Source organism: Protopterus annectens, chromosome 7.part0, assembly GCF_019279795.1.
Source record: "Protopterus annectens isolate FY-2018-M chromosome 7.part0, PAN1.0, whole genome shotgun sequence".
In the NCBI taxonomy this organism is placed as follows: Eukaryota; Metazoa; Chordata; order Ceratodontiformes; family Protopteridae; genus Protopterus; species Protopterus annectens.
Window position 1 is genome coordinate 842,066,430 of NC_056739.1, and position 27,497 is coordinate 842,093,926.

Sequence of the window (27,497 nt, forward strand, 5' to 3'; positions counted from 1 at the left end):
ATGTACAGAAAGAAACTACCACTATTAGCTCTGATGGGAAGGCTATTAATAAATATCTTCAAAGAAAATGCACGAATGATTGGTATAAGTCAGTCATATAACGGTAGTAGTACTTTGTAAGAGTCCTGGTGTTTACCTTTCACAGGCAGCAGTGCCATTTTCAGAATGCATGTGTTACAGGCTGCTGCCACATTGTATCCAAAATACTTAATCTGATGTTGTACATCTTTGTTCATTCATTACAAATAGGACCTCGGTTCCTTCCTCGGAACCAATACGGCCGTTTCCAAGCTCGCGTCAGCCAAAAACTCTCAGCTAAGACCTACCCATAATGCCCTTCTTCTAGTTACTTCAGATCTCATTTGCTGCATTCCTAGACAGATGTGCTAGTCATCTCTCTCATATCTAAGTAGACAATTGTTATTTTTAAGACAGTTTATTTTCAAAATTGTTTAATTTTTAGTCAAGTTAGCCTTTTCTCACTGTCGCCTATAACCTAACCCTATTTCCTACCCTTTACCTTGGTAATTTAATTTTTACCTCTCTTGGTACTGTCCCTCTCTCCTGTCTTTGACAGACCCTTCAGTACCACTAGTAGTATTTTTTAAATACCATCATTGGTATTCTCTCCCTTTTTCTCTCCCTTAATTGTTTTTTCTATAGAATAGTCTTGTTGCCTTACTATATCAGACAAAGCTAAGTTGGGATGAAACAGTGTGACAAGTGTGGACATAAGATGCCTAACTCGGTTACACATGCTCGTTGTGTCTACTGTTTGGATGTGGATCATATTAAAGCTGACTGTGACATTTGTGCGAGTTTTAGTAACTGTACACTAGCAGAATGTAAAAATAAACTTATTTTAAAAGGTTTACTCAAGGCACCTTTTTTGGAGGCTCTATCTGGGTCGGAGGTCTCACCCCCTCCAAAGACCAAAATATATAAGGAAAAACGGAGTCACTTGGTTCCTGCATCTCCATCAGTTACAGAACTGAGTCGGCTCTGTGCTTCATCGGCACCCTTGGTGCAGACCTCTTCGGCACCGGGCTCTGTGTCCTCTCCCTTGGTGCCATCCATGATATTCACCCTTATTTTGGTTCTAACCTGGGCACCACTGACTTCAGTGCCGTCCTTGGATCACACATTGGCTCCACTGACTGTACCTGCTTCGGCACCATCCCTGGCCATGGTGCCGACAGTTTCTTTGGCTCCATCAGCTCCATAACTTGAATACCTGCCAAGGACAAGATACTCTCAAACTTACGACCCTTTTTTGGGGCACAGGTTTAGCCCCTTTCTAGAAAGACCGGATTCTCCTTCACCAGCCTTCTTTTGATCCACTAGGAGTTTTTCTGAATTAGACCTAGTGCGGGTTGTGGACCAGCTTCTGACAGCTAGGGGATTGCCCATTCCAGCTAGACCTTCCATCCCTCTTGGCTCGGAATCTTTTACTACATCTTCCCCTGTTTATCCTCCTCCGGCCTCTACCCAGATCCCGGATATCTCGGTACCGATGTCTACAATGATGCATACTATCTCAGCTCCGACAGCAGTGTTTCCCCTGTCGGCACCAACCACCCTTGCTGCATTGGCTCAGGTGGAGCAGATGCTCTCTTGGAGCAGTGCTTGGACCATCCGTACCTTGGTACCTAGCCTGGTGCCTATTTTCTTGTTGGCACCAAATATGTCCATGGTTCCGATGGCTTCCAGTTCTCTCAGAGCTCCTCAACTGGAGGTGGGCTCCTCAGGGTGGGGTGTGACCCTGGTTCCAAGGTTGTCCCTCCCAGTTCCGGGCTCCCATCCCTTCTCAGGTAGGCCTGCTGTCCAGTTGATGGAGAGGGTCCTTCACTCCGAAGACTCACAGTCAGCACCAATGACATCAGTATCAGAACCCCCCCCCCCCACCCTAGCATGCACCTCTCTCAACCCTCTGTTTTGGGATCCAGGCATGGGAGTCACAAGGACCCCCCTTTGAAAAGAACCCCTTCTACGGAGTCCTCCTCAGAAGATCCCACTGGAGAGCCACCCTGGAAGAAACTGTGCAAGAGGAAGCATCTTGATTCCCTGGAGGAATCTATCACTGAAGACACTGATTGTGATGAGGGGGAAGGGTCCCCATGGTCTCCCCCAGACAATGTCTCATTCGGAGACATTCTCGAAATCCTCAAGCAATGGGGAGACTGGAAGTCCTCTAACCCTTCTTCTGAGGAATCGGTGTTCTCACAGGCCTTCTGTGCCTTGGCCATCTACTTCCTGGGTGAACCAATGACAGATGACCTTGTTAAACTCATTGTGCAGCATGCCTGGAAGGCCCTGGACAATGTAGAACCTGTCCCCTGGAGGCCAGACAAAATGTTATCTACATCTGAAGACCAGCCCAACTGGTCCAGGCAGTTGACAGTTGATTCTATGGTCATGGCAGTGGTCAACAAGAGGGAACTGGCAGAAGATAGTTCCACTGCCCATCCTCCAAGCAGGAAGTCCCAGACCATGGTCAGACTAGGGAAGCAGACCTATGCTTCAGCGAACTTTGCCATTCGGTCGCTGAACTATCTGGCACACTTTATTCACCTCCAAAGAGACCTAATTTCCAAAATAAATCCAAAAGTACAGGCAGAGGTAACAAAGTGAAAACAGCGAAATCTACAAATACCAGAAATTTTATTTGTCCACTTTCATCAAACGACTTCTTCAGAATAATTCCACAGTAAAAAAACAAGTCTTAAATACATTAACTAATAAAATAATAAATCAATAAAACTTTTTACTGTGGAATTATTCTGAAGAAGTCGTTTGATGAAAGCGGACAAATAAAATTTCTGGTACGCTATTTGTGGATTTCGCTGTTTTCACTTTGTTACCTCTGCCTGTACTTTTGGATTTATTTGGTTTACTTGGTTCCCTTTTGAAGTGTGTTGCTAATTTCCAAAATGTCTTCCTCTTTGGTGGGGGTACTGCCTGATGAGGTGCATGATACTGTCACCTCGTAGCTAGCTACCCTTGAATCCATCTCAGACTCCTTGATGTGTTTGGTATCTCACAGCACCGAGGGGACAGCTCGAGCTGCCACATCAGGCATTGTCATGAGACATAATGCTTGGATGCAGTTGTGTGACTTTGCAGACCCCTTTAAATCTTCCTTCGTCAATGCACCTGTCAACGAATCTGCACTTTTTGGACCCAAAGTATGAGACACTCTTGCACATAGTGAGAAAGATGGAAAGACCTTGTCTGCTGTGGGCATATGCTTTTCCAACCCCCAGAGGTCCTATTCCAGGAACCAAAAGGGAGGAAAAATGTGGTTCAAGAAATCCCAAGGATCTTTTTATGACACTCGTAGTGAACAATCCCCCCGGGGCAGAGGGGGCAACTCATACAAAAGATGTTCCTTTCGGGGGACCATGTAAACAGGGAGCTAGAGATTCTTTCTCCAGCAGACCCTACCAGCGCTCCTGAGCAGCGGCCTGATTGCTTTCCTCTGGAAGCAGTCAGGGGGTCATTTTTCTCTGCATCTACCAGCCTGAAATCGTATTACTACCGATGTTTGGGTGCAGAGAATAATATCCAGAGGCTACCAAATACCATTTGTTTTAACTCCCAGACCCATCAAATGAATCCCCGATGTACCACCCAATCAGAGGGAATTAGCAGCCTTAGAAATAGAAAAGCTGCTAAGAAAAAGAGTCATCCGACCAGTCCCACCAGACCAGACAGCATCCGGCCAGTCCCACCAGACCAGACAGGATCCGGGTTTTACTCGAGGTTCGTTTTAGTACCAAAAAAGACAGGGGACTGGAGACCGATCCTGGATCTCAGCCTATTGAACAAATTTATCAAACCTCAAAACTTCTGGATGGTCATGGTACAGTCCATTCTTCCCTTCCTAGGGAGGGACAACTGGATGTGCTCTATAGACCACCAGGATGCCTACTACCACATAAAGATGGATCACCGCTCCCAGAGGTTTCTCCACTTCAGGCTGGGAGCCAATCACTACCAGTTCAGGGCACTGTCATTCAGTCTCTCGACAGCCCCCTGAGTGTTCACCAAATGTATGGCAGTTGTGGTAGCTCATCTTCGACTACAAGGATTCCAGGTGTTTCCCTATTTAGACGATTGGCTCTATACCACTCTGACCAGGAATCTCCTAGTCCACAGCATCTCTTACACTCAAGGTCTCGCTCTCCGCTTGGGGATTACAATCAACAAAGACAAATCTCAAATGTCCTCAATGACGACACTGGAATTTATTGGAACTGTCTTCGACACAACATCCTGTCAAGCTTCTCTTCCCCCTCACTGGCTTTTGAAAATAAGACACCAAATCCAAGACCTTCTTCCTCAGACCTATGTACCAGGACGTCTTGTACTGCAACTCTTAGGCTCCATGATGGCTGCCATTACGTTAGTACCACTGGCGAGACTGCACATGAGAATCCTGCAGTGGCTCCTTTCTGCACAATGATCGTTGCTAACTCACCCACTCGACCACATGATACATCTTACAAACCATTGCAAGGAAGAAATGTTATGGTGGATGAAGCCACAAATTAATCTTTGGTGTCGACCATTCTGTCTTCCCCAGCCCACGGCCATGGTGACCATGGCTGCTTCCCTGTTAGGGTGGGGGGGGGGGCATTTCCAGGGAAAGACTGTCCAAGACACCTGGTCCCCCATGGAGGCCAATTTGCACATAAATGTCCTGGAACTGAGGGCAGTTCTCTTAGTGCTGCAAGTGTTCCATGCATCCCTACCCTCTGGGACCACTGCAATTCGGTCAGACAACATGTTAGTCATCTGGTATATCAACAAGCAAGGCAGAACCAGGTCTTACCCCCTGTGTCGGGAAGCCATGAAGATTTGGCACTGGGCGATAGCTTCCAACCGCTTCCTTATAGAAATGCACATTCCCAGCAGTTCCAACCTTATTGCAGACAGTCTGAGCAGCAACATTCTGATGCCTCATGAGTGGTCCCTCAACCCTGTAACAGTGGATCAGATCTTCCAATGCTGGGGCAAGCCTTGTTGTGACCTGTTTGCTTCCCCTAAACTACAAATGCAGAAGCTACTTTGCCCTGATCCCCCCCTTCAGGGTGAATCACTGAGGGACGCTCTAACACATGATTGATCACCGGGTCTTCTGTATGCCATTCCTCCATTTCCCCTCATTCCAAAATTTCTCCAAAAAGCTCAGAAATTGAGAATCAAAGTGATCCTCATTGCTCCCTACTGGCCCCGTCAAGTCTGGTTCCTGTTTCTATGGCCTCATCTGATTCACAGCCTGTGGATCTTGGATCATTCCCAAGACCTGTTATCTCATCCTTAGGGACTGATTCATTCGAACCTGCACAGTCTCAAGCTCACAGCTTGGTTCCTCCACTTCCAATGATTGCCAGGCTGCCTGACATCCCATCTCCTGTTTGTGAAATTCTTCTGGCTTCACACAAACCTTTCACTAGGAAAGTTTATTCTAGTAAATGGACTAGGTTCTCTATTTGGGCCAAAGATCAGAACTTAGACCCTTTCTCTATGCCTATTCAAAAGATCCTACAATACCTGACTACTCTTTTACATGCAGGAGCCTCAGCTTTGACGATCACTGTACATTTAGCAGCTATGGCCAATTTTCATAATGGTCTTGATAATTCTTCAATTATGTCACACTGCCTATGCAAGACCTTTTTGAAAGGAGTATTACATGTTAAATCTCCGATCAAGCCTCCCTTAGAACCCTGGGAATTGACTTTGGTACTTCAGTCTCTCACAAGTTCTCCTTTTGAGCCCTTTGATTCATGTGATTTGAAACTTTTGAAATGGAAAACCTTACTTCTAGTAGCACTTACCTCAGCAAAAAGAGTATCTGAGCTGCAGGCCTTGAGTGTCAAGAGTCCTTACTTGATCTTCCACACGGATAGGATGTCCCTTTGTACTGACCCTTCTTTCTTGCCCAAGGTCATATCTGGCTTTTCCATTAACCAATCTATTGACCTGCCGGTTTTCTTCCCTCAGCATTCTAATAGAGGGGAGTACTTTTTGCACACCCTTGATGTGCATTGGCAGCTTCGTTGTTATTTGGACAGGACTAAATCTTTCAGGAAAACAGATCAATTGTTTGTGGCCTTTGCAGGACCCAGACTGGGTAAACCTGTTTCCAAAGTGACTTTATCCTCCTGGCTTAGAAACGTCATTACCTTTATCTACCAACAGAATAAGCTATCCTTACTTTCCAGAATAAAGGTTCATTCTAACAGATCTATGGCTACTTCGGTAGCATTTCATGCCAGAGCCTCTATGGATGATATCTGCGCAGCTACTTGGGCAAGTCCTCATACCTTTATATCTCATTACAAATTGGATTTGGCCTCCAGGGGACGAGCATCTTTTGGTTCTGTGTTGCTCAGGAATATCCTTCCTTAGGGCCACCCAGGACTCAAGTAGCTGGGGACTCGGTCCTATTTGTAATGAATGAACAAAGATTTACAACATCAGATAAAGAAGTTATGTCTTACCATAACATTCCATCTGTGTTGTAGATCTTTGTTCATTCATTGCTTTCTGCCCTCCTTCCCCCTGCCTGGACTCCTGGTGGACTTTAGGAACTCCTGGTTAGGGTATTTGCTCAGACAGAGCCTTCTACTATTTTTTTCTATTACTACATCTATTATCTAAGGACGGCAAACTCGATCTGGAGCAACTAGGAGAGGGGCATTATGGGTAGGTCTTAGCTGAGAGGTTTTGGCTGGCACGAGCTTGGAAACGGCCATATCAGTTCCGAGGATGGAACCGAGGTCCTGTTTGTAATGAATGAACAAAGATCTACAACACAGATGGAACGTTATGGTAAGACATAACTTCTTTATCACTTCAGTCAAGCTGAATGAAAAACAGTTTAATAGCAGTACTTTCCCAAGCTTCATTACTTTCCTAAAGAAGCTTTAGGACTTTGTAAAATATGTACTAATACTTCTGCAAATAGATCAATATCTACTACATCTCTAGTGGATAATCGGAGGAGAATAAAGGAATAAACAGTATATCATATTATGCTACAGATGATTAAGAAATTAAATTTATACTTTACCTGAGTCCTTTTGGGCAACACCTAAACAACTGATTGAAGAGGAATGGTTAGAATAAATACAAATCAAATTCATATGGTTCCTAAGCTGTCTACTTCAGTTTTGCAATATAAACAATTTAACTGGAAAGCATTACATGGGATGTTCTTTATCCCAGCAAGATGGCATATATTTCATTGAGAAATTCCAGATAAATGCTAGTAATGTGGTTTTAAAATGACTGGCAAGATATAGTTGCAACGTGCCTGCAATGTACTCACCTATGGATGATGGTAGGAAAAACTGCATCTCTCTTCTCTAAAGCTGGTAATAAATAAGCCAAGGATTTTGCATGGAGTCCCTCTCCCTGACTGTATTACTAAATCTTATGCCTTTATATTTTGAAGTTTGCTAATAATTATGATAACATTTACAGCAAAAAGATGAAAAGAAATCAAGCCATCATCTCTGAATTTCTGGTATGAAACAATTAATGACTTTTGTTAACAAGAGACTTGAAAATACAAATTTAATGAAAGCAATGTTTCTCTATAGAACAGAAATGTCATTGTTTATATTTGAAATTACATATTTTTTAAATTGTCATAAATCATATATTTTGCTTGAATGGGGCTCCTCATCTTTCTCTTATTACCCTTTCCTATCCTTCTCCCTAAAAATTAATAAACATTTTAAAGAGAACAAGCTAATTATTTTTGCTGCCATGTACAACTTTCCAGGTAAATAGGTCTTATCTGTAGGACTGTAGGAAACTTCTTGTTTTCTACTAGCTGAGAAAAGCATGTATATTGTATTAGCCAAGAAGAGTGCTCACTTACGTTTCTGCTGGACATGTCCTGGTAAAATGTATCCACTTCCTGATTCTTCAACCTTTATCTCAAGGTCACTCCCGTCATCATCCTGATTTTCCTCATATCCTTCACCGTCATCATCATCATCATCATCATCACCACTGTAGTCTCTTTCATCTAAGCTCCTCTTGGTTGGATTCTGGTTGTTAAACTCTGTGGGACCTGGAATAAATTGTATCAGTTATTTGTTATTAGGCTCAGGTTTATTCCCCCTTATTAAGAGAATTATATTAGTATTTTCATGTTTGGAGTCAAAGACGCCCTTCTTGAGACTGTGGCACATTGTTTACAATATATTTTATATATAATTGTATCTGTTTTATTTTATGCATTTAACTTGGAAACCCAATAGACATAAATGCTTTTAAGGGGTGGCAGAGGAACTTTTTATGATTAATGACTTTCTGAGGAGTCACACTGAAGACAAATAGGCACAGATGGAATCAAATTGACAGGATGACACTATCAAACTATAGGCTTAATTGTCTGTACTAAACTACTTATATATACATTGATTTTTAACTGTGTGCATGCAATCTTGCTTATATCTTAAAATATATTGAGACAGAAAAATATATTTACCCAATTAGCAAGTAAATCAAATAAAATTAAAATAGAAATTCATTCATCATTTTAAATGTAGACCCCCCTCCAATTTCAGTGTGCGATACACTCACATAGTTGGTCTACCGACATCATCAAACATGCATCACCACTCTGCCTGTATCATCAATGGCCTCTCAACATCTTGGTACAGGAATAAGTGACAAACACATGAAATAATGAGGAACAAGGGCACTAAATCAGAAACAGATATGAAATATTGATCTCTCATGCTTAAAAGTAGCTAGAATAAAGGTTTTGTATTGGCATGCATGTTTGAAGGACATGAAGTCAGAAGCTTAAATACCTGTCTTTATCTAGTGATTGAAATCATTATTGATTTGTCAGAAATCAGGTCTTGTTAGGAAGACGAGACTATGAATCAAAACTAGGGGCAGTTGAGCACTGTAATGGTAAACCAAAAATTGGCTACATCACATGAAAGCCTTTTACAGTCATTTTTGTCATTTTTTTGGTTCAAGATGTCCAAACATCTGACAAGCCCTTTGTCCACACTTACATGGGCAATCCTCATAATCTAGCCATAAATTTCACTCCAGACGTCAAAAGCAAAACTCCCCCTTACTGTTTTTTGACCAACTAACCTAATTTTTAAACCCAGTGATGTCAATGCATGTATTAATGAATTTTAAAAAAGAGAGATCTATCCCTTAATTGTAAATTAATAATAAACAGATAAATCTGTGGCGGCTGCATGGCTAGAAGAATAAAGCCTTGATGACTACTCTGATAACCAGGGATTCATTAACCCATGTTGATGTAGACTCACCAATCTCCGCAAAAGGGAGATGGTAAAGTCCACTAACACTTGCTCTAATGCTACCTGGAGGAGGTTTCATACAACAGTGGTGTACACGACTGTCACATGCATTCTGTTATTAAAACCATATGGTCTGTACAACAATCTAGGGGCTTAAAATGAGCTTATAATGAAAAATCATGTTGAGATTATTAGTATTTTTTCATTCATTAAAAACACATCCACACACATACATTTGTTTAGTATTCTAGTCTAGTTAAAACATAAAATATCCTAATAATTCTACTTAATTGCTTTACTTACATACTGCTTTAATATATGTAAGAGTGGTTTTATACAGCTGTTTTCAATCTACAAGGCTTAACTGGCTGAGGATCTAGTTTATTTTATCTTTTTGAAAAATTAAACTTTAATTTTATTAATTTAGTTCATTTTTCATGAATATATTATATGATGTTATTAAAGTCTCTGAAAATAGTACTTGCACATAGGGAGAGATCTGCCCATCTACTTACATTGGTGGTTTCTCCCCAGTCCCGTCAAATTCCCATCTGTACCAGCCATGATGCAACTATTTCTTTCCCAGCTGATCTCCCCAGCACAAGCAGATTTCATAACTGACAGGTGAAGTGTGGGTCATTTATGACCTCTCATGCAGTATGCTGCAAATGAATCTTTACCCAATGTAACATTTTCAAAGACTCTGACAATGTTTTTGACTTTTATGATGGGAATAAATATGAAGACTGTTGAAGTATTTATTTTAAGACTTCTTGCTTACGGGACCCTAATCATACCATTTTTTGCAGAGAGGAACATAACTTGGCTTTCTGTACTTCTTTTCTAATTATTTCAGCTACAGATCTATTGGTAAGATGCTAAGCTGGGTGACCGGATAAAAATGCTGGGGCTTTAGATATTTACTTGTCAACGCCTTAATGTTTGCCCTTGTCTCCCTTTTTGTTATACATAGACCCCATGAAAGACTTGGCTTTTGTAAAAGCCAGCTAAGCAGAATTTAGAGTTGTATTTGGCCTAAATAACGACTCTGCTGAACCTCCTATGTTACTTCAGTGAAGCAGCTAACGAAATTGAAAAATCATGGTCTTCCTTCTTCTTGTGGTTCTGCTCTCTACTGAAATATTTAGGTCCCAAGCTAACCCAATTTTTATAGGCCTACCATATCTGAATGTTCAGCCATCTTGACAGATTTTATTCCTGTTTCATTCTTATCGGTCCATTCATGGAAGTTCCTTCTCTTTCCTATTATCGATAAGACTACTATCTTGAATTTTGTATATTACTCAAAAGCTTTCTTTATAGTTCACCATATAACATTTCCCCAGGACTTTTGGATCAAACATCCAAAAGATGATCAAACAAGTCATGGCAGGGCAGGAGAAATAAAGCAAGGAAAACGTCCACGTCATGCTTTGTTGCATGGCCTGTTAACAGCATTTGCACAGCACTGTCCCTTCTGCTATGACCCAATTATGTCCTCTCTTGAGTTCCAATGGAGGCATATTTCTCTGACCATAACATGTTGTAAGTGACTGTCCCTCACTCCAGGCATGTATCTTGCTCTTTATCAATTCACTGAAGCATTAACTGTAAGTTTTATCTTTGGTGAAATACAACTATTTGGATACATATAAATGCAATAACTGACATGCCTGGTATAACGTGGTAGGATCCAGATGTTTGTAGATAAGTCAGATATCACAAAAAATAATTTTGTGTTCTTTCCAGCAAATAAGGGAGACATTTACTGCCTCAAACAGTTAATCTCATTTGTCAGGCAGCAAACTTTAACAATACTCAGGCTCCTACTCTGGTAGCAGAATGTTAGAAATGTATTCATGGTACTGTACCAATAGAGGCTACAAAAGATAAAATAGAGAATTTTACTTGCAATATGATCTCTCTTGACATCACTGAAACTATAAGAGGATCAACAATATCACAAGACTACTCACTAGAAGCCCTTTGTATATTCATAATTGAATAGGATCCCCAGATGACATTCTGCATAGGTTCTCATAGACTCCAAATAATTACAAAAATGCAGCTGACTTGGACCATACATCCTACTAAGTATGTTTATGAAGATGCTTTGACTGTGGTTTAGTGCTAAATCTTACATTTTATTAAGTTATATGCATATGGCACTTTTTTAAAATAAAGCAGGCATTAATATCAGACTTGTCTTTTGGAAAGTGTTCTGGCTGCTTGGTCAGTCTAGTGTGTCATGTGTGATGTCATTTAGATTTGTTCATGCATGCATTCTGCATTAGTAACTATGCCGAAATAACCTAAGAACCCATTTTAAAGAACTGGCACTATTGCTCCATCCACAATGACAGCACTGTCAAGTATTAGTGATGATTTATAATTCAGTTAAAGATTTGAAACCCAGTTGCTACTTGATGCTGAGAAATTCATATTGTCAAGCACCTTAAAACACTTGTTGGGGTAAGAGGTATAGCTTTAGGGGATCAAGGAGTTACTGATAAACCAATGAATGCACTTATGTGATACTTGAATAATTAATGGTAAATAGTTGAAATGACTCTCATCTCTCACCTATGATAGATAAGTTCAGATGCACACGTACACAAAGAGAGCACTTCTGCTTTGGAGGACAAAAAAGAACAGTATCGACAGACATGGAAGTTGGCACGATCGCCATCTTGTCTGGTGGTACCTTAATCCCAGTGTTTGCTACTGCATCGTTATCTGCAATGAGACAGTAAGCCAACAGTCAGGACAGAGTTCAGGTTTTAACACTGTTATTCACAAGTCACTATGGTTGTAAAACATTTAATATTAAACATGATGAAAAATGCTCAGCTGAAAGAAATTAACTTGACACCTCTCCTGTAGCCAGCTTGTTTACATATTTGATCCGTTGATGGTCTTTCTCTAAATTACAATCTTGTGTCTGAAAAGTTTATTTAAGAACAAATATGAACTCTAAATTACTAGATATTCAAAATGGTTAGCATCAGGACATTCAAAGTTTGCAGAGTAATGATCCACATTCTGGTGATTCGACAAAAATGTGCTGGGATTAACAACAACTGGTATCCAAAAGTGGTGAATATACAATGTAAACCAAACAAAAGTATCTAGCTGTCTCCAGAAGCCTGAATGAGACCCTCTTTAATATAAAAAAAAAAACAATAGCAGACTGTGAAAATAGACCCCTAATGTGCAAAACAGACAACATCGGAAAAATCAAAACTCAACAAAAACTATTAAAGTGAAGTTTCCCTTATAAGCCCCCCAACATGGTGGGGCTACACCTCCCACATCCCTGCTAGTTTTATGTGCTAATTTTGTGATCTCTGTACCTTGGAGTAACATGAATTCTCCAAGGTTATTCAATCTCAGAACTGGTATATACTTATCGGTTCATACGTAAGTACTAGTCTTGAGGGCCATTTTAAGCCAAGCCAGTTTCCTTTTATAAGCTCAAATTAACCTATCCCATTTGGTTAGAGATAGGCCTTACCCATCCCATGGTTGATAATTATATATTACCTGTAAAGAGAATAACTAGGATCACAGCATAGATAATGTGAGGAGACCCATACATGGGATAATGCATTTGTGAGCTGTCTCTATCCATCAGTAGTACAAGGGGCAGTGCTGGAGTCAATTTTCTGTTTTCCATCCATAGAGCCAAGTTTTGCCTGAATGTGGACAGGGATGAAGTTTGCTTTGTGCGGATGGGGAGTCTGTTCCAGAGTAGCAGTATCCTTTGTGAGATATACCTGTCCCTCCAAACCATTCTGTTGATGTTGCAGAAGTGGTTTAGATTCTTCATACCTTTGAGTATCAAACATGTGGTAAGCTTGTGTCTTGATCTTAGAAAGTTTAATAATTCAGCACATATCATTTAAACATGCATTAGAAACATCTTTAAATAGTCATTTATCAAATTAATTTCACATTACTAATATCTAAAATATAATTCAGGTTTTATTGAATATTTTGCATACAGCCTTATATCACACTGCCTGTATTAAGGTTATATTGTTGGGTCTATATTACAACATCGAAAAGACCAGCATTCGAACAGCTTAAAAATCAAAAATGCCATACTTTGAAGTTGCTTTTGTGGGGGGCTGTGCTCCCCCTGCTAATTATATATACCAACTCTGAGATCGCACTACAGCGAGGAAACTTCAAATTTTCCAATCTTCTCTGTACCTTAATCTCATAAAAAACACATCGATGAATGGCATTTCCAATATTAAAGCCATTCGATCTTCAGCCTCTTTGATTTCGTAATAGGAACCCATATTGTCAACAAGTTTCCTTCCTTCATTACCAGTAAACAAATTAGGTTTAAACACAAAATCTGGAACTTAAAAACATGACTATAATCAGCTTCACAAGCTTAGTCAGAACAGTATAAAGGTTGCTATTTATATATTCCTACTGTGTTCCCAAATGTGATTCCTAGTAGTTTTTCATTTTTTACAAATGTAAGCTTAGTCAGAACATTATAAAGGCTACTATTTATACATTCCTACTGTGTTCCCAAATGTAATTCCTAGCAGTTTTTAATTTTTTACAAATGTAAAAGATTTAGTGTTCCATTGTACTAAATATGCCATCCACTAGATTGTTGCCTGTCTCAGTTTCCTGTATCAGAAAATAACATCTTATTTTTTTCTTAACATCTTTTCTTTCTCAGAAAGGTTGTCCTATCAGATGACTCTACTCTGCCTGACCTGTAATCCACTTTAAAAAAGCTACATGACCTGGAATCTATGACTGTCTGGTATGCGTAAACTTAATTTTACTGGCTGCAGTAGTAACTGTGAAGGCAAATTTCATACCATATTTTAAGAGTGTAAATGTCTTTTGAAATTAATCTAAGTATCACTGAATTGAATTAAGAATGTTGGATCTAATATATAGCCACTATGTTTCTTTAAAAAATAAACTTAAAACAGCTGTGTACTTAAATTAAAAAAAAAAAACAAGACGGTACACGTCACTCCTCAGTCCACACACCTGTGTCATAGTGGCCATGGGATGGTGCAATTAATTTTCTTTCATGCCACATATTTTGACTCTTCCTCGTCATCTAAAATCCCCCTTATAAATGGATCACCTGTGGTTCAGTTTTGTAACCCTTCTTTTCTCTATTTTTACTGTTGGGTTACCACAGGCAGTCCCCTTTTCCCATTAATCTCTACACCAATGACAAGGTCATCTACAGAACATACACTTCCCATAGTATTTATTTCATTTATTTATTTTACATTTGTTGACTGGAGTTTGCATGTCTTCCCTGTGGTCACGTGGGTTTCCTCCAGGTGCTCCGGTTTCTTCCCACATCCAAAAAGACATGCTGTAGGTGGATTGGACACTCTAAATTGGCCCTAGGTGTGAGTGTGTGCGTACATGTGCCTTCTGTGGAAGGTTGGGCACCGGGCTGGCACCTTGGCACCGTAAAACTCCACTGCCAATCATGAGCGGACAGGTGATCTACTGTGGCGGCCCCTAACCGGGAAAAAGCCGAAAGAAGAAGAATTTTACATTTGTTGACCGGGATAGTCCGACTGGATACATGTCAATTTTCAGTGGAGGCCTGGGGAGAAAAGCTCCAAGATAATAATACACAATGAACATTTAGTAAATGCTAGTCTCAAGCAGATTACAGTATTATATATTATTAATATTACTATATTAATATAATAATATAATAATATTAATATATTAATATTATTAATATTATAGTATTAAAATGCAATTTCAGCAAGACCTTTCAGCTCTCTCTCTCTCTCTAGCCTACCAATATCTTGGAAAATAACTTTATTTTTTGTAAGAGCAGTGCTATTTGGTTGTCTGCAAAAACCCAGTTCTTCAAGTAACAATTTCATCATTCTTGACCATAACCATGTACCTCTTCAGACCACCACCCCATTCAAATGTCTAGGCTCCTGGCTTGATCACAATACTACAGCAACAATTTATCAAACTCTTCATTTTCTGGCACAGAGCATCTCTTACTACTTATTCATCAGGAAAATAAGCCACAGGCAAAAGTAAACTGTTGGTTCATTTCGAATACCCCTCCCTTTAATTGCTAGCTCATATCTTAAAAAAAACTTCTAAACACACAGCCACAAGATTTGCTGATTCATCTCCCCTGCACCAAGAACTGAACACGATTGCTAGGTTCTTAAAAAAAAAGATTATAAAATCCAACAGTACCCTATTATTTAAACTTCTAGTACAAAACTTGTCCTGTTTTACAGAAAGATCTTACAACTGACGAAAGAACTTTCAGTCTAAGATCTCAGCAAACCCTTCATGTCTTCCCACCTTGCTTTAATCCAGAAAGTACAGTAACTGCAGTCTTTCTGTCTTATGTCCTAAATATTGGCAAAGTATACAAACCTAACAGAGATTCCACCACTGTTTCCCAACTACAAAAACGTTTCAAAGGTACCCTGTTTAAATGACAGTGCCACTGTGATTTTCCAACATTACTTGTAATTAACTCATTTTGCTTGTTTTGCACATTGTCTGCCTCTTGCATTTAAACTTATTATCATTATCTTAATTAATTCCATCTCAGTTGGGTTAGATATTATGACTGCTAGTGTTCTTGTTACTGTTATTTAATTCACTGTGGCTTATTATACAATGACCCCACATTAATATTCAAAAAACATTCACGCTGATTGGTCAGTGTGCACGTTGTAAATCAGAGTTATAGTAATGGAAAAAGGTCCGGTCGCCCGGACTTTTTCCATTACTATAACTCTTTTTTTTTTTTTTTTTACAGCAACGGAGAATGCAAGATTTCCGTTGCTTCACACTGTCTCGCTATGTTAAATTCGTTTAACATAGCGAGACAGCATTAAAAAAAAGCAACGGATATTCTCCGTTGCTTTTTTTAATGCTGTCTCGCTATGTTAAACGAGTTTAACATAGTAAGACAGTTTGTAAAAAGCAACAGAGATCTTGCTTTCTCCGTTGCTTTTTACAAACTGTTTCGCTATGTTAAATGGGTTTAACATAGCGAGACAGCTTTAAAAAAAGCAACGGCTCCGTTGCTTTTTTTAAAGCTGTCTCGCTATGTTAAACCCATTTAACATAGTGAAACAGTTTGTAAAAAGCAATGGAGATCTTGCTTTCTCCGTTGCTTTTGCCCACAGCTCTGATATACTGCATAGGCATACGCATGCGCAGTACATCAGAACTGCCGCAGAATACCAGACAGCTGTGGAAGGGCAGCAAGGAGGCATTATACAATGCCATTATTTAAGAAAATTAATTATTTTTTTTCTTAAATAATGTCATTGTTTAATAGCAATAACCCACTTCTGGGTGTGGTAATGCTGGATTTACCCACGGTTGGCTTTGTTTGGTCCCTCGGGCTTCACCCTCGTGACCAAACTACGCCAACCGTGGGTAAATCCAGCACTACCCACACCCAGGCGTGGGTTATTGCTATATTATTCTCATCTCATATATGCACTATTTTACTTTATTAGTTTATTTTTTAAATTGAATGTATTTTATTGATTTTCCTTTAAAATTTTTGTTTTTGTTGTTTTTTTCCCAGGCTGAGTTTGAAATAAGTCCCCCCATCCCCCCCTCTCCGAGTGAGTGCTCTACCAGTTGTGTCTGGTGATTCCAAACAAGTTGGAGGAAAGGCTCTCTTATGGCAGGTCAGAGACCATTTCTTGGACTCGAACAGGCTGGGGTCATTCATCTGCAGACTGCAGCAGTACCTACTCTTTATGGCCACTTGAGTGTATACACTTCCGATGTCTAAATGCAATTAACAAGAGGAGCCTTAGATGATATGTGGCCCTGGACAAAGGACTCCGGGGACTATGCCATATCTTCGAACGGCCACATTATTGAATGCCATCTCATCAACAATGCAGGCTATCAAACTGTTCTGACTGAGACTGCATTACAATAGGGATCAGGAAATTTGCCCTTTTCCCTGCTGTACTGTGACCTTGAAATTGGTATATATCATTAGTGGGGATGGGGGGGGGTTTCGGAGCACACTGCCGATGAGATGATGTTGGACAATGTGGCCATTTAATGATATGACATAGACCTAGGACTCAATAAGTACCCCAGTAGCACAGTGGTCTCTCCTGCTTTTCTCTCATCCTGGTGGCAATTTACCCATACACCCTAAATGGCAAAAAGTCCATTGTAATATGCTTGGAGGAAGTTGCTGATTTAAGCATGAGGTCAGGGAGCCACTAGGTTCCCAGAAGTCATAGGCTACTAGATGCTCTGAGGTTCATGTTGGAGCTTTTTTGCAACCCTTTGTTCTAACAATGACTTGAAGAAAACATTATGAGTAAAGAAAAAAATTCAAGTCTCCTTTTTCTTTCCAGAAAAAATAAGTTTTTTTATCTAAGTACAGTACCCTGGTGAGATGCATTAATGTTGAGCAATGTTTCTGATGTTTTCAACATAGTGCCAAAATATGTAGTAAGGTGCAGTTTCCTTATTCATCTTGTTTAATGCACAGATTTTTCATAATGCCATGTCTTTTTTAAACACAGTATGGCGATGGAGTGACATGATTTGTTTTCTTTTGTTTTCAAGAAGTTCCCCAGAATATTGCACATGGACGCATCTGTGGACTTCCAAAAAGCAGGAAGTGACAGAAAGTCAATTATTTTTAATTTAAAAACAAGAACAATCAACTTTCTAATTTTAAATGCTAGCATTCTTTCTTAGTTTCATAGTTTCATAGTATAGTACTAGGCTATCTGCCCTGGGGCATTTGTAAGCCTAGCCATAGTGATGTGGCTTTTGCCACCCCATGAAATGGTACAAAAAAAGTACAGAATAAATTTAGAATACTGTGCCTCTGTCTAGTAGTGGCACAATGAAGGTCCCCTTATATAATAGAATTAGTTTACTGTGCCCCTGTCTAGCAGTGACACAGATGTGACCCCTGGGGTAAACTTACGATCTCCCATCCACTCATCAAGATTTTTCTTGAAGAGAGTCAGTGATTGGCTCTGCCTAATACGAACTGGGATCTTGTTCCAAAGCATGGGAAGCCTCTGGGTTATGAATCTATCCCTCCAGCATGTCCTATTCATACTTGTGCCGAGGTTTAAGTCTTTAGCTCTCATGGTCCTGATGGATTTGGATTTTTTGAGGTGGAGCATGTCCATCAGATCCTGATTGGACATGGCCTTGTACGTCAGGCAGAGATCACCTCTGAGCAGGTGGTATGCTACTGAATAGAGCTGAAGTTTCTTTAGTCTGGCAGAATAAGACATATGTTGGAGACCCTTGATCCTCTTGGTGAGGTACTTTTGTGGTCCCTCCAGCTGTTGCAAATGCCGGGTAAGGTACATACCAAATGGGGCATTGTACTCAATCATGGGTCTGATGAGGGAGGAATACAGGGGTACAATGACATCCTTGAATCTGGATGTGAATCCCTTCATGATGAGGTGTGCAAGGTAGAATGTTTTTCTAACCACTTTGGCAACGTGGGTGTCAAATGAGAGGTCGCAGTCAACTTGGGTCCCAAGGTCTCTGATTACTTTTTCCATACTCAGTGGGTTGCTGTCTATGTGATAATTTGTGGGTACTTTGTTTTTCCCAAAGGAGATGACTATACATTGGCATTTAGTTTAAGGCCGTGACTCCGGCACCAGTTGTCCGTTTCTGTGAGGCCTTTTTGTAGGATGTGTGTGTCTGCTGGTGTATCGACTATGGCGCCTAGTTTGCAGTCATCTGTGAACTTTGTCAGCCACAGCCCTCCCATGTTTGCTTTAACATCTGAGAAATAAATGCCGAACAAGAGGGGTCCCAGGACAGATCCCTGTGGGACACCACTTGTGACTGGCTTTGAGTCTGACATTGCTCCAGCGATTTTAACTTTATGGGTTCTGTCCTTTAGCCAGTTTGCAACCCATCTAGTGACATAAGGGTTTACTTTTAAGCTGTTGAGCTTATCTATGATGACTGAGTGGGGTATTGTGTCGAAGGCCTTAGCCAAGTCCAGGTATGCTATATGGACTGCTTTGCCCTCATCAATGGCTCTAGTGACTGTTTCGAAAAAGTCAACCAGGTTTAAAAGGCAGGATCTGCCCTTTACAAAGCTGAACTGGGTGGGGTCAAGTGTCTGTATGTCCCCTATGTCTCTGTTTATGAGTTCCATAATGATTCTTTCTATAGCTTTGCAGACCAGGCTGGTTAAGCTTATGGGGCGGTAGTTTCCAGGGTCTGTAGAGGCACCCCCCTTGTGGAGTGGGACCACTGTTGCTGTACGCCAGTGTTCAGGTACATATCCCGAAGTAAGGCTAAGGTTAAATAGCATTTTTATGTGTGGGTTTAGCTCCTCTTGGAGTTCACGTAACACGCAACCCGGGATACCGTCAGGTCCCATTGATGCTGTGTTTTTTGCTTTGTTTAGGGCGGTTCTCACTTGGTCATCTGAGATGACAGGGAGATTACATTCATCTGGGATAAGTATTTCTTCTTTTGGGGGTGAAGGAGGGGAGAAATTTGCACTGAACCTGTCAGCCAGAATGTTGGCAATATCTGTGGGTTCAGTGAATTTTTTGTTGTTGTGAACCAACTCTGAGCATATCTGAGGGTTTCCGCCCAGGTTTCTAACATAGCTGAAGAAGGCTTTGTGGTTATCTTTAGTGTCCTTAGCGATTTTTCTCTCAAAGTTGGCCTTGGATGTTTTTATGAGAAAATGTAGTTTTCTGCTAATGTTGATCAGAGATGTCTTCTCTTCATGGGATTTTGCTCTGACGTGCAGTAGCTTCCTTCTTTTGTTATACAATTTGTTTATGGCTGAGGTCCACCAGACAGGACGCTTACCTTTGGTGGAGAGGGACTTGAATTTGTTTGGGATTGCATGATTCATGCATTCTTGGAGATGTCCATAGAAAGCATTTGTGAAGGATTCGGCATTGTGGGATGTGGTATCCACTGGCACAGTGGGCTTAAAGGATACCATCTCAGTCTTAAGAAGAGTGAAGTCTGCTTTTGAGAAGTTTTTCACTGTGGTCTTTTGTGCTGGGGGTGGAGGTGGGATATGTATATCCAGGGTGATTAGTTTGTGGTCAGATCTCGCTAGTGAGGGGTATACTTCCGGTTTGGAGCATTCTGTCCCCATGTTTGTGATGATCAGGTCTAGTATATTATCTCCCCTAGTGGGAGAGGTGACTAGTTGTTCCAGTGCATTTGAATTTATGAATTCCAGGAACCTTTGGGCTAGGGTATTAGGGCTAGAATAATGTACCCAATCTATGTTTGGGTAGTTGAAGTCTCCCAGTATGATGGTATTTTGTGATACATTCATATCCTCCAATGTCTTCAGGAAGGCTGACTGGGGTTCTTGAGATTGGGAGGGTGGTCTGTAACATGCTACCAGTTGTATAGCAGTTTTGCCTATGGTTAGTTGCACCTGTATGGTCTCTGATGCTTCATGTGTTGCTACTAACCTGGAGGTGTGGGTGTCCTTGATGAATATGGACACTCCCTTTGTGGTTCGGCCCGGGTTTTGGGGCCGAAAAGCATGATACGAGGTATAGCCTGGTAGCACTGGGGTGCTCTCAGGAGCCTTGAACCAAGTTTCAGTTACTGCACAGACGTCGATGTTCTCCATGCTGAGGAGTGCATCAAGTGCCTGCATCTTGAGATTTAGACTTCTGGTGTTGAGCAGCATTACCCTTAGTTTTTTCCATTTTTGTTTTCTAAGGAGGTGGGTTTGTCTTTTGAGCCTTGCCTAAAAAAGGCACTATGGGGGTGGCAAGAGCCTTAGCCAATATCCGGAAGCCCAGTAGTGACAGGTGTAAGCCATCCCTTGTGAAGCAGCGTGGCTTGTCCAACATGTCATCCCAGGCAGACAGACATTGGATCCCCTTAGAATGACACCAGTACTTGAGCCAATTGTTAAAGCTGATCATCTTGTCTTTGTATTGTGGTATCATTCTTGGTGAGGGCAAGATGCTGCTCAGGGTCAGGGTCATACCAGCCTGGGCTACATAATCGGAGAGCTCCTCTATGTCTCTTTTTATGTAGTCCAGGGAGGTATGTCTCAGGTCATTCACACCAGCATGGACAATGACGGAGTCATATTTGTACTTGCTTTGGAGTGACTTGAGTGCATGTGTTATGTGGCGGATCCTAGCTCCCGATAGACAGCTCACAGTCACCTTCTCCTTGTTCAGCCTGGTCAGCGGTTTTTAGATGGGGGGGGGGGGGCTACAGCCCAGCAGCCAATACCATGAGTCCCCTGGCCTGTGCTCTACCCTGGTTATTGATTCTAAGTAAGCTAATACATAAACGGGTGCAACATCAGTGAGAGCACCTCTTTCCCAGTTATAATGCCTACTGAAATTTTGTCTGCTTAATTATTTACATAAGGGAATGTCATTGTTTGGACTGGTTTTAGAATTCCATTTTTGAGATCTTTAGGTATGGTTGTATAAAAGTTAGAATTTTACTGTGATTTTTGTTAGCAGACCACTTCAGCTGTAAGACAAATAAATGCTCTACTGTTTTAAGATGTTTATTATCCAGAATTCTAATTATTTGCAATTAGCAGATATCTTGCTTTCCTTTTAATTTACTGCATACATTACACTGGCTATGTACATCTCTCTCTCTCTCTCGCTCTCTCTCTCTGTTTCTTAGCTTCTTTGAGAGGTGCTGAATAACATGACATTCATTTGTATACACCAAAAAACAAAGTGTTGCTAAAGGAAGTAAACCACTGGAATGCAGGCACAACAAACGATAATCCAAGAAAAATACAACCAGCAGTCCACGTCAGAAATGAATCCAAACGTAATATTTTAATAGAAGCATGAATGAAAAAGAAAGATAAGCGCTTTCGCAGTTAGCTTCATCAGATCTCTACTACAGCAAATAAAGGCATCTCTTTAATAATACAAGTAATTAACCACGTATCCAATCAAATATAACGCATCTGTAGTTGCTAAGTGATGAATTAACAAGTCAAGGCACCAGAAGATATATACATAACAAAAAGCAAAGCATTTAAGAAACATTTAAAAACATTGAAATGTGCTAAAAACATGTTATAAGATATGCTGAAAAACAACACATCTAAGTATATAATTTAAAAATATATAGTTTAAAAATTGTCATATATCAACATCAAATATTATCTTATTTCTTTCTTTATGACCTTGCACTCAAAGCAGGCTGTATTGAAATATTTTCATTTAGACTAGGGGCATGATGTGCCCCTAGTTTAAAGATTAATTTTAACTCAGCCAGATATGTGACATTAACTAGTCCAATAGCCATTCCCTCCCCAGTCTCAAAAATACTTGAGAAATGCATCCACCTCCAGCTCATGCCTTACCTTACTGATAATCACCTCCTCACTCCTACACAACATGGTTTTCGTCCTGGACATAGTGCAATAACTGCTCTTCTCTCTTTCTTAGACTTAATAAATCATGCCCGTGATTCTAGAGAAATTGTATCCACTATCCTTCTAGATCTTTCCAAAGCATTCAACACTGTTTCCCATAACCACCTTCTAAATCATCATTCTAATCTTAATGTCTCACAGAACACCCTATTATGGTTCAACAGCTACCTTTCTAATAGATCCCAAGGTGTAAAATGGCAAACTGGCACCTCAACCTTCCTACCCACCCCTACTGGAGTTACCCAGGGATCCATACTCGGCCCAATGCTCTTCAATGTATTTATAAATGATTTTCATGCTGCCATTCCTACTACTAAAATAGTGCGATATGCAGACATAACACTAAAATAGTGCGATACGCAGACGATGCAACATTAGTTTGCTCTGCTCCTAATCTCCCTGACCTCCTAGCAAAAACACAATTACCCTTTTCAACTACTGAAAACTGGATGCTTCAAAATCATCTCTCCCTAAATGCTAATAAACCCAAAATTCGTCTTTTCTCCCCCTCTAAAACCTTCCACCTTGACAAACAGTCTTTGGTATCATCAGCCATACTAACTCCTCTATAGAAATTTTCCCTTCTGCATAACTACTTGGAGTAACCATAGATGAACACCTAAAATTTGGCACACATATTCAGCTAAACATTAAAAAACTCACCAGAAACTTAGCATGGTATATAGATACTCCCAATTCCTCTCTTCACCTCCCAGACAAACTCTTGCCACTACCTACTTACTACCTTCTCTTCTCTGTGATGCTCCCCTACTTACCAACTTATCCTCTTCCATCTCTTCAAAACTAGAAACATGTTACAACAAAATCGCTACATTTGCAACAAAAGCTAATTACTCCTCCCACCACTGCACATCTCTCCACCTGCTAAAGTGGCTAGAACTTCCCAATCAACTCGACTTCCTTCAACTCACTACTGCCCACAGACTAATTTTCAAACCAACTTTATGCCCTGCTTTAACAAATATCTTACCCTTTTACACCCCCCACAGAGCCCTGAGATCTGCACATCAGAATCTCCTCTCTGTATACAAACCTAAACGTCCTGCTGGTCACCTTCTCCTATCTTCTTCCTTATCCAAAAAAATGGAACTCCCTCCCTTCTTCTCTTAGACTCTCTGAAAACTATGAATACTTTAAAACCCAGCTTCATTCCTACCTTGCACAGTATTGGAAATGTAACTGTATTCTGCCTACTTAACCTGCTTAGACTCTTCTATGTATGCTTCCTCGTAGAACTTCTCTACATATTCCTCCACCCCAGGCTGTTCTCCTAAACAGCTACCTCTCTACATATTCCTCCACCCCAGGCTGTTCTCCTAAACAGCTACCTCTCTACATATTCCTCCACCCCAGGCTGTTCTCCTAAACAGCTACCTTACTCTAAATCTAAAGACCTCCTAAACATCTGCTTCCCTCTAAGTCAGATGTAATACTACACTATTAATATTGCATTTCTACTTTAAATGTATATAATGTAAATGCTGTATATAGTCCTTGATCTCATCCCCTCTTACTGAGAACAATTAATCTTTACTAACTACCTATATTAGCTGATGCTGTTTAACTATGGCAATCACACCTTCCATGTGTGAACTCCACTTTTACTATTGTTCAACTCCCTCTCTGTGAATACTCCAGAAACTATAAAATATGCTCTACTAACAGTGTACTTCCCACCTTTATCTCTTCCATTTCTGCTAAACTTAAATATACTACAACCTTCAAATTTTTAACCTACAACTAATAACTGTTTTCGCTATAATTGTGAACTCTTATTAACTAAGTAAACGCTATACTCTTGCCTCTATCAACTTAATTATTGTACAAATAGTTCTCTAAACAATTTTGTAACTATGTTTAAGAATTGTCTTGCCATTATGCATTTGTACTTTTTCACATTACTTTGTATAATTTCATTTTTGTTTACTTGTATATAATATGGAGCTTTTCTCCCCGGGCCTCCACTGAAAATGGGCTCATTGAGCCCAGTGGACCTCCCCGGTAATCAAACTGGAAATAAATAAATAAAATAAATTTAAAAACATTGAAATATGCTATAAACATGTTATAAGATATGCTGAAAATCAACACATCTAAGTATATAATTTAAAAATATATAGTTTAAAAATTGTCATATATCAACATCAAATATTATCTTATTATTTCTTTCTTAATGACCTTGCTCTCAAAGCAGGCTGTATTGAAACATTTTCATTTAGACCAGGGGCATGATATGCCCTTAGTTTAAAGATGCATTTTAACTCAGCCTGATATGTGATATTAACCAAGTCACCCTTTCTAACATTCTGATATATTACTTCTAAAACTAAGAATTTAAAAATATGCTCTTCTCCAAATGTGTTCTTGTGTTTAGCTATCGCACTATAATTCATGCCTCTTTGTGCACAGTATAGGTGGTCACGTATCCTTTCCCTCAGGCGTCTGTTTGTCTTGCCGACATAAAAACATCGGCAAGAAGTACAGTGGCCCAAATAGGCTAAATGTTTTGAATTACAGTCTGCAGGTGGAAAATGTGTGAATACTTTATTATTTTGCGGATGTGTGAATACTAAAGATTCATCCACATAGTCACCAAAAGAACAGCCATTGCATTTTCTGGTCCATTGTTCCATGTCCCTGACATCAGGATCTAACATCTGTCTAGGATAACATAATCTTTGACGTAGGGATTTCAATTTCCTGTATCCAAACATAGGTCTATCTCCTACAAGTGAGTGCCCAATATTGGCCAATGCTTACATATAATGTCCCTCATTCTCTTCTCATCACTAGAAAATGTAAGACTAAAAAAGGGGGTATGAACTCTATCTTTCTTATTTAAAGAATGAGCCATGTTAAATGAAGAAAAATAAGGCTTGCCTGTTGTTTCTCTGCAACTTCTATTTGTTGTGTATTATCTATCTCATGTTCATGATAACCCCTAGATTAAAAAGTTTATGTGGATTTTCTCTAAAGATGTTTCAAAATCCTGATCCTTACTATGTAAATGGCTGGTCCTGAAGTTCTGACCCTTGAGTACATTGCGGAACACGTGATGGGGATGCATACTGTTACGGTGTACATAAGTGGGCCGATAACATTCCTTCCTATAAAGTGTTGTATGTAGAGTATGAGCATCACCTTTAACTAACAGAATATCTAAAAACTCAATAGTACTACCGGAGAATTTATATGAAAATTTCAAAAAGTCTGTACTTGCATTCAACATATCTATAAACTGGTGTAACTGCAACAAATTTCCTGTCCATAATAAGAAAAGATCGTCCACAAAACCACAAAATGTCTTTAGAAAGGTACATAACATTTATAATAAGTAGAAGTAAACATCACACTTTCCTCCCAAGCTACCATAACCAAACTGGCATAGCTATTGGCACATGGTTATGGGTCAAGGGTCAGAACTTAAGGACTAGACGTTTACATAGTAAGGATCAGGATTTTGAAACATCTTTGAAGCAAATCCAAGTAGACTTTTTATTTAGGGGTTATCATGAACATGAGATAGATAATACACAACAAATAGTTAGAAGTTGCAGAGAAGCAACAAGCAAGTCTTATTTTTCTTCATTTAACATGACTCATTCTTTAAATAAGAAAGATAGAGTTCATACCCCCTTTTTAGTCATATATATATATATATATATATATATATATATATATATATATATAGGAAATATTAAAGCTTGCCATCCGCAAAAAAGCACTAATTTTGACAAATTCTCATCTGTGATCTTTTGATCACAGTTTTGTATATTCATACTGAAATGACTGCTGTTTTTTGGAGACCTGTGTTAGCAATAAATATTTATTGTTGCTGGTTCCTCTTGTTTGTCAACAGGTTAATCCATTGTCAGATCTTTTACAGTGGCGATATGAGGTAAATTCAAAAGTCAGTAGGATGAAGTATCACATGTCATCAGTAGTGTGGACTTGCTGAAGGGGAAGTGGTGCAAAGTTACTTGATGAAGCACACATAATAAAATGGTAATGAGTCTGGATGCAGACTAATTACAACCAAATATAAACCAGTTATTGGCTTTCACAACAAATACACAATGAGGTTTATTTATTAAAAATAACACATACCAAAAACAATCTTGCACCATAGGGAGTGCCTGGTAGTTGTGAGGTATCTTTCATCAATAATAAAGTAGGCAGTACAGCCTAACATAAAAATAATTTGTTTTCAAAAATGCGGAGTGTGAGAACTTCCCTTGTAAATGATGAAGACATAATTGATTGAAAAACATTCCTCAATAAAACCTGATTTGAGAAGACAGGTGACCTAATTCTCATTCAGATCACAACAAGCTTTTCTGTATGGTGGGCATAAACCCTGCACTATTCGTGTCTGCTCCCCTCATGTATGTATACTAATTCCAAAGTCACGCAACAGTGAGGAAGGGAGAAACCCCCAAAATCAATCTGCAGTGATTTGACATGTGCCTACAGATAAGAACAGCACATAGAATCAAACAAGAATTTGATTGGTTGTTATCGGGCAGTTAGAACCCAATCAGCTTACCATAACAGACATGTTGTGTAAGGGTGTAAGATTAAACAAAAAATGTCTAAAGCTGATAATGCCTTACATCAAGTTGAAGTAAACACTTTTTCACTTGGGGAAAAAAATTCTAACCCTTCGTGTAGGAGGTTGTGCCCCCCCTAAATATTATAAGCAACTCCATAGTCTG

The 27,497-nt window shown here is 39.8% G+C and overlaps 1 protein-coding gene across 1 annotated transcript in view; it reads right to left on the bottom strand.

Annotated features, from left to right (window-relative positions):
- IL17RC (interleukin 17 receptor C) overlaps window positions 1-27,497 on the bottom strand; it is a 564,676-nt gene that overhangs the window by 308,551 nt on the left and 228,628 nt on the right. The window contains exons 3-4 of the mRNA XM_044077385.1: window positions 11,898-12,050; window positions 7,898-8,092 (exon numbers count right to left, since the gene is read on the bottom strand). Coding sequence (XP_043933320.1) covers window positions 7,898-8,092; window positions 11,898-12,050 — 348 coding nt within the window. The remainder of the gene's footprint in view (window positions 1-7,897; window positions 8,093-11,897; window positions 12,051-27,497) is intronic.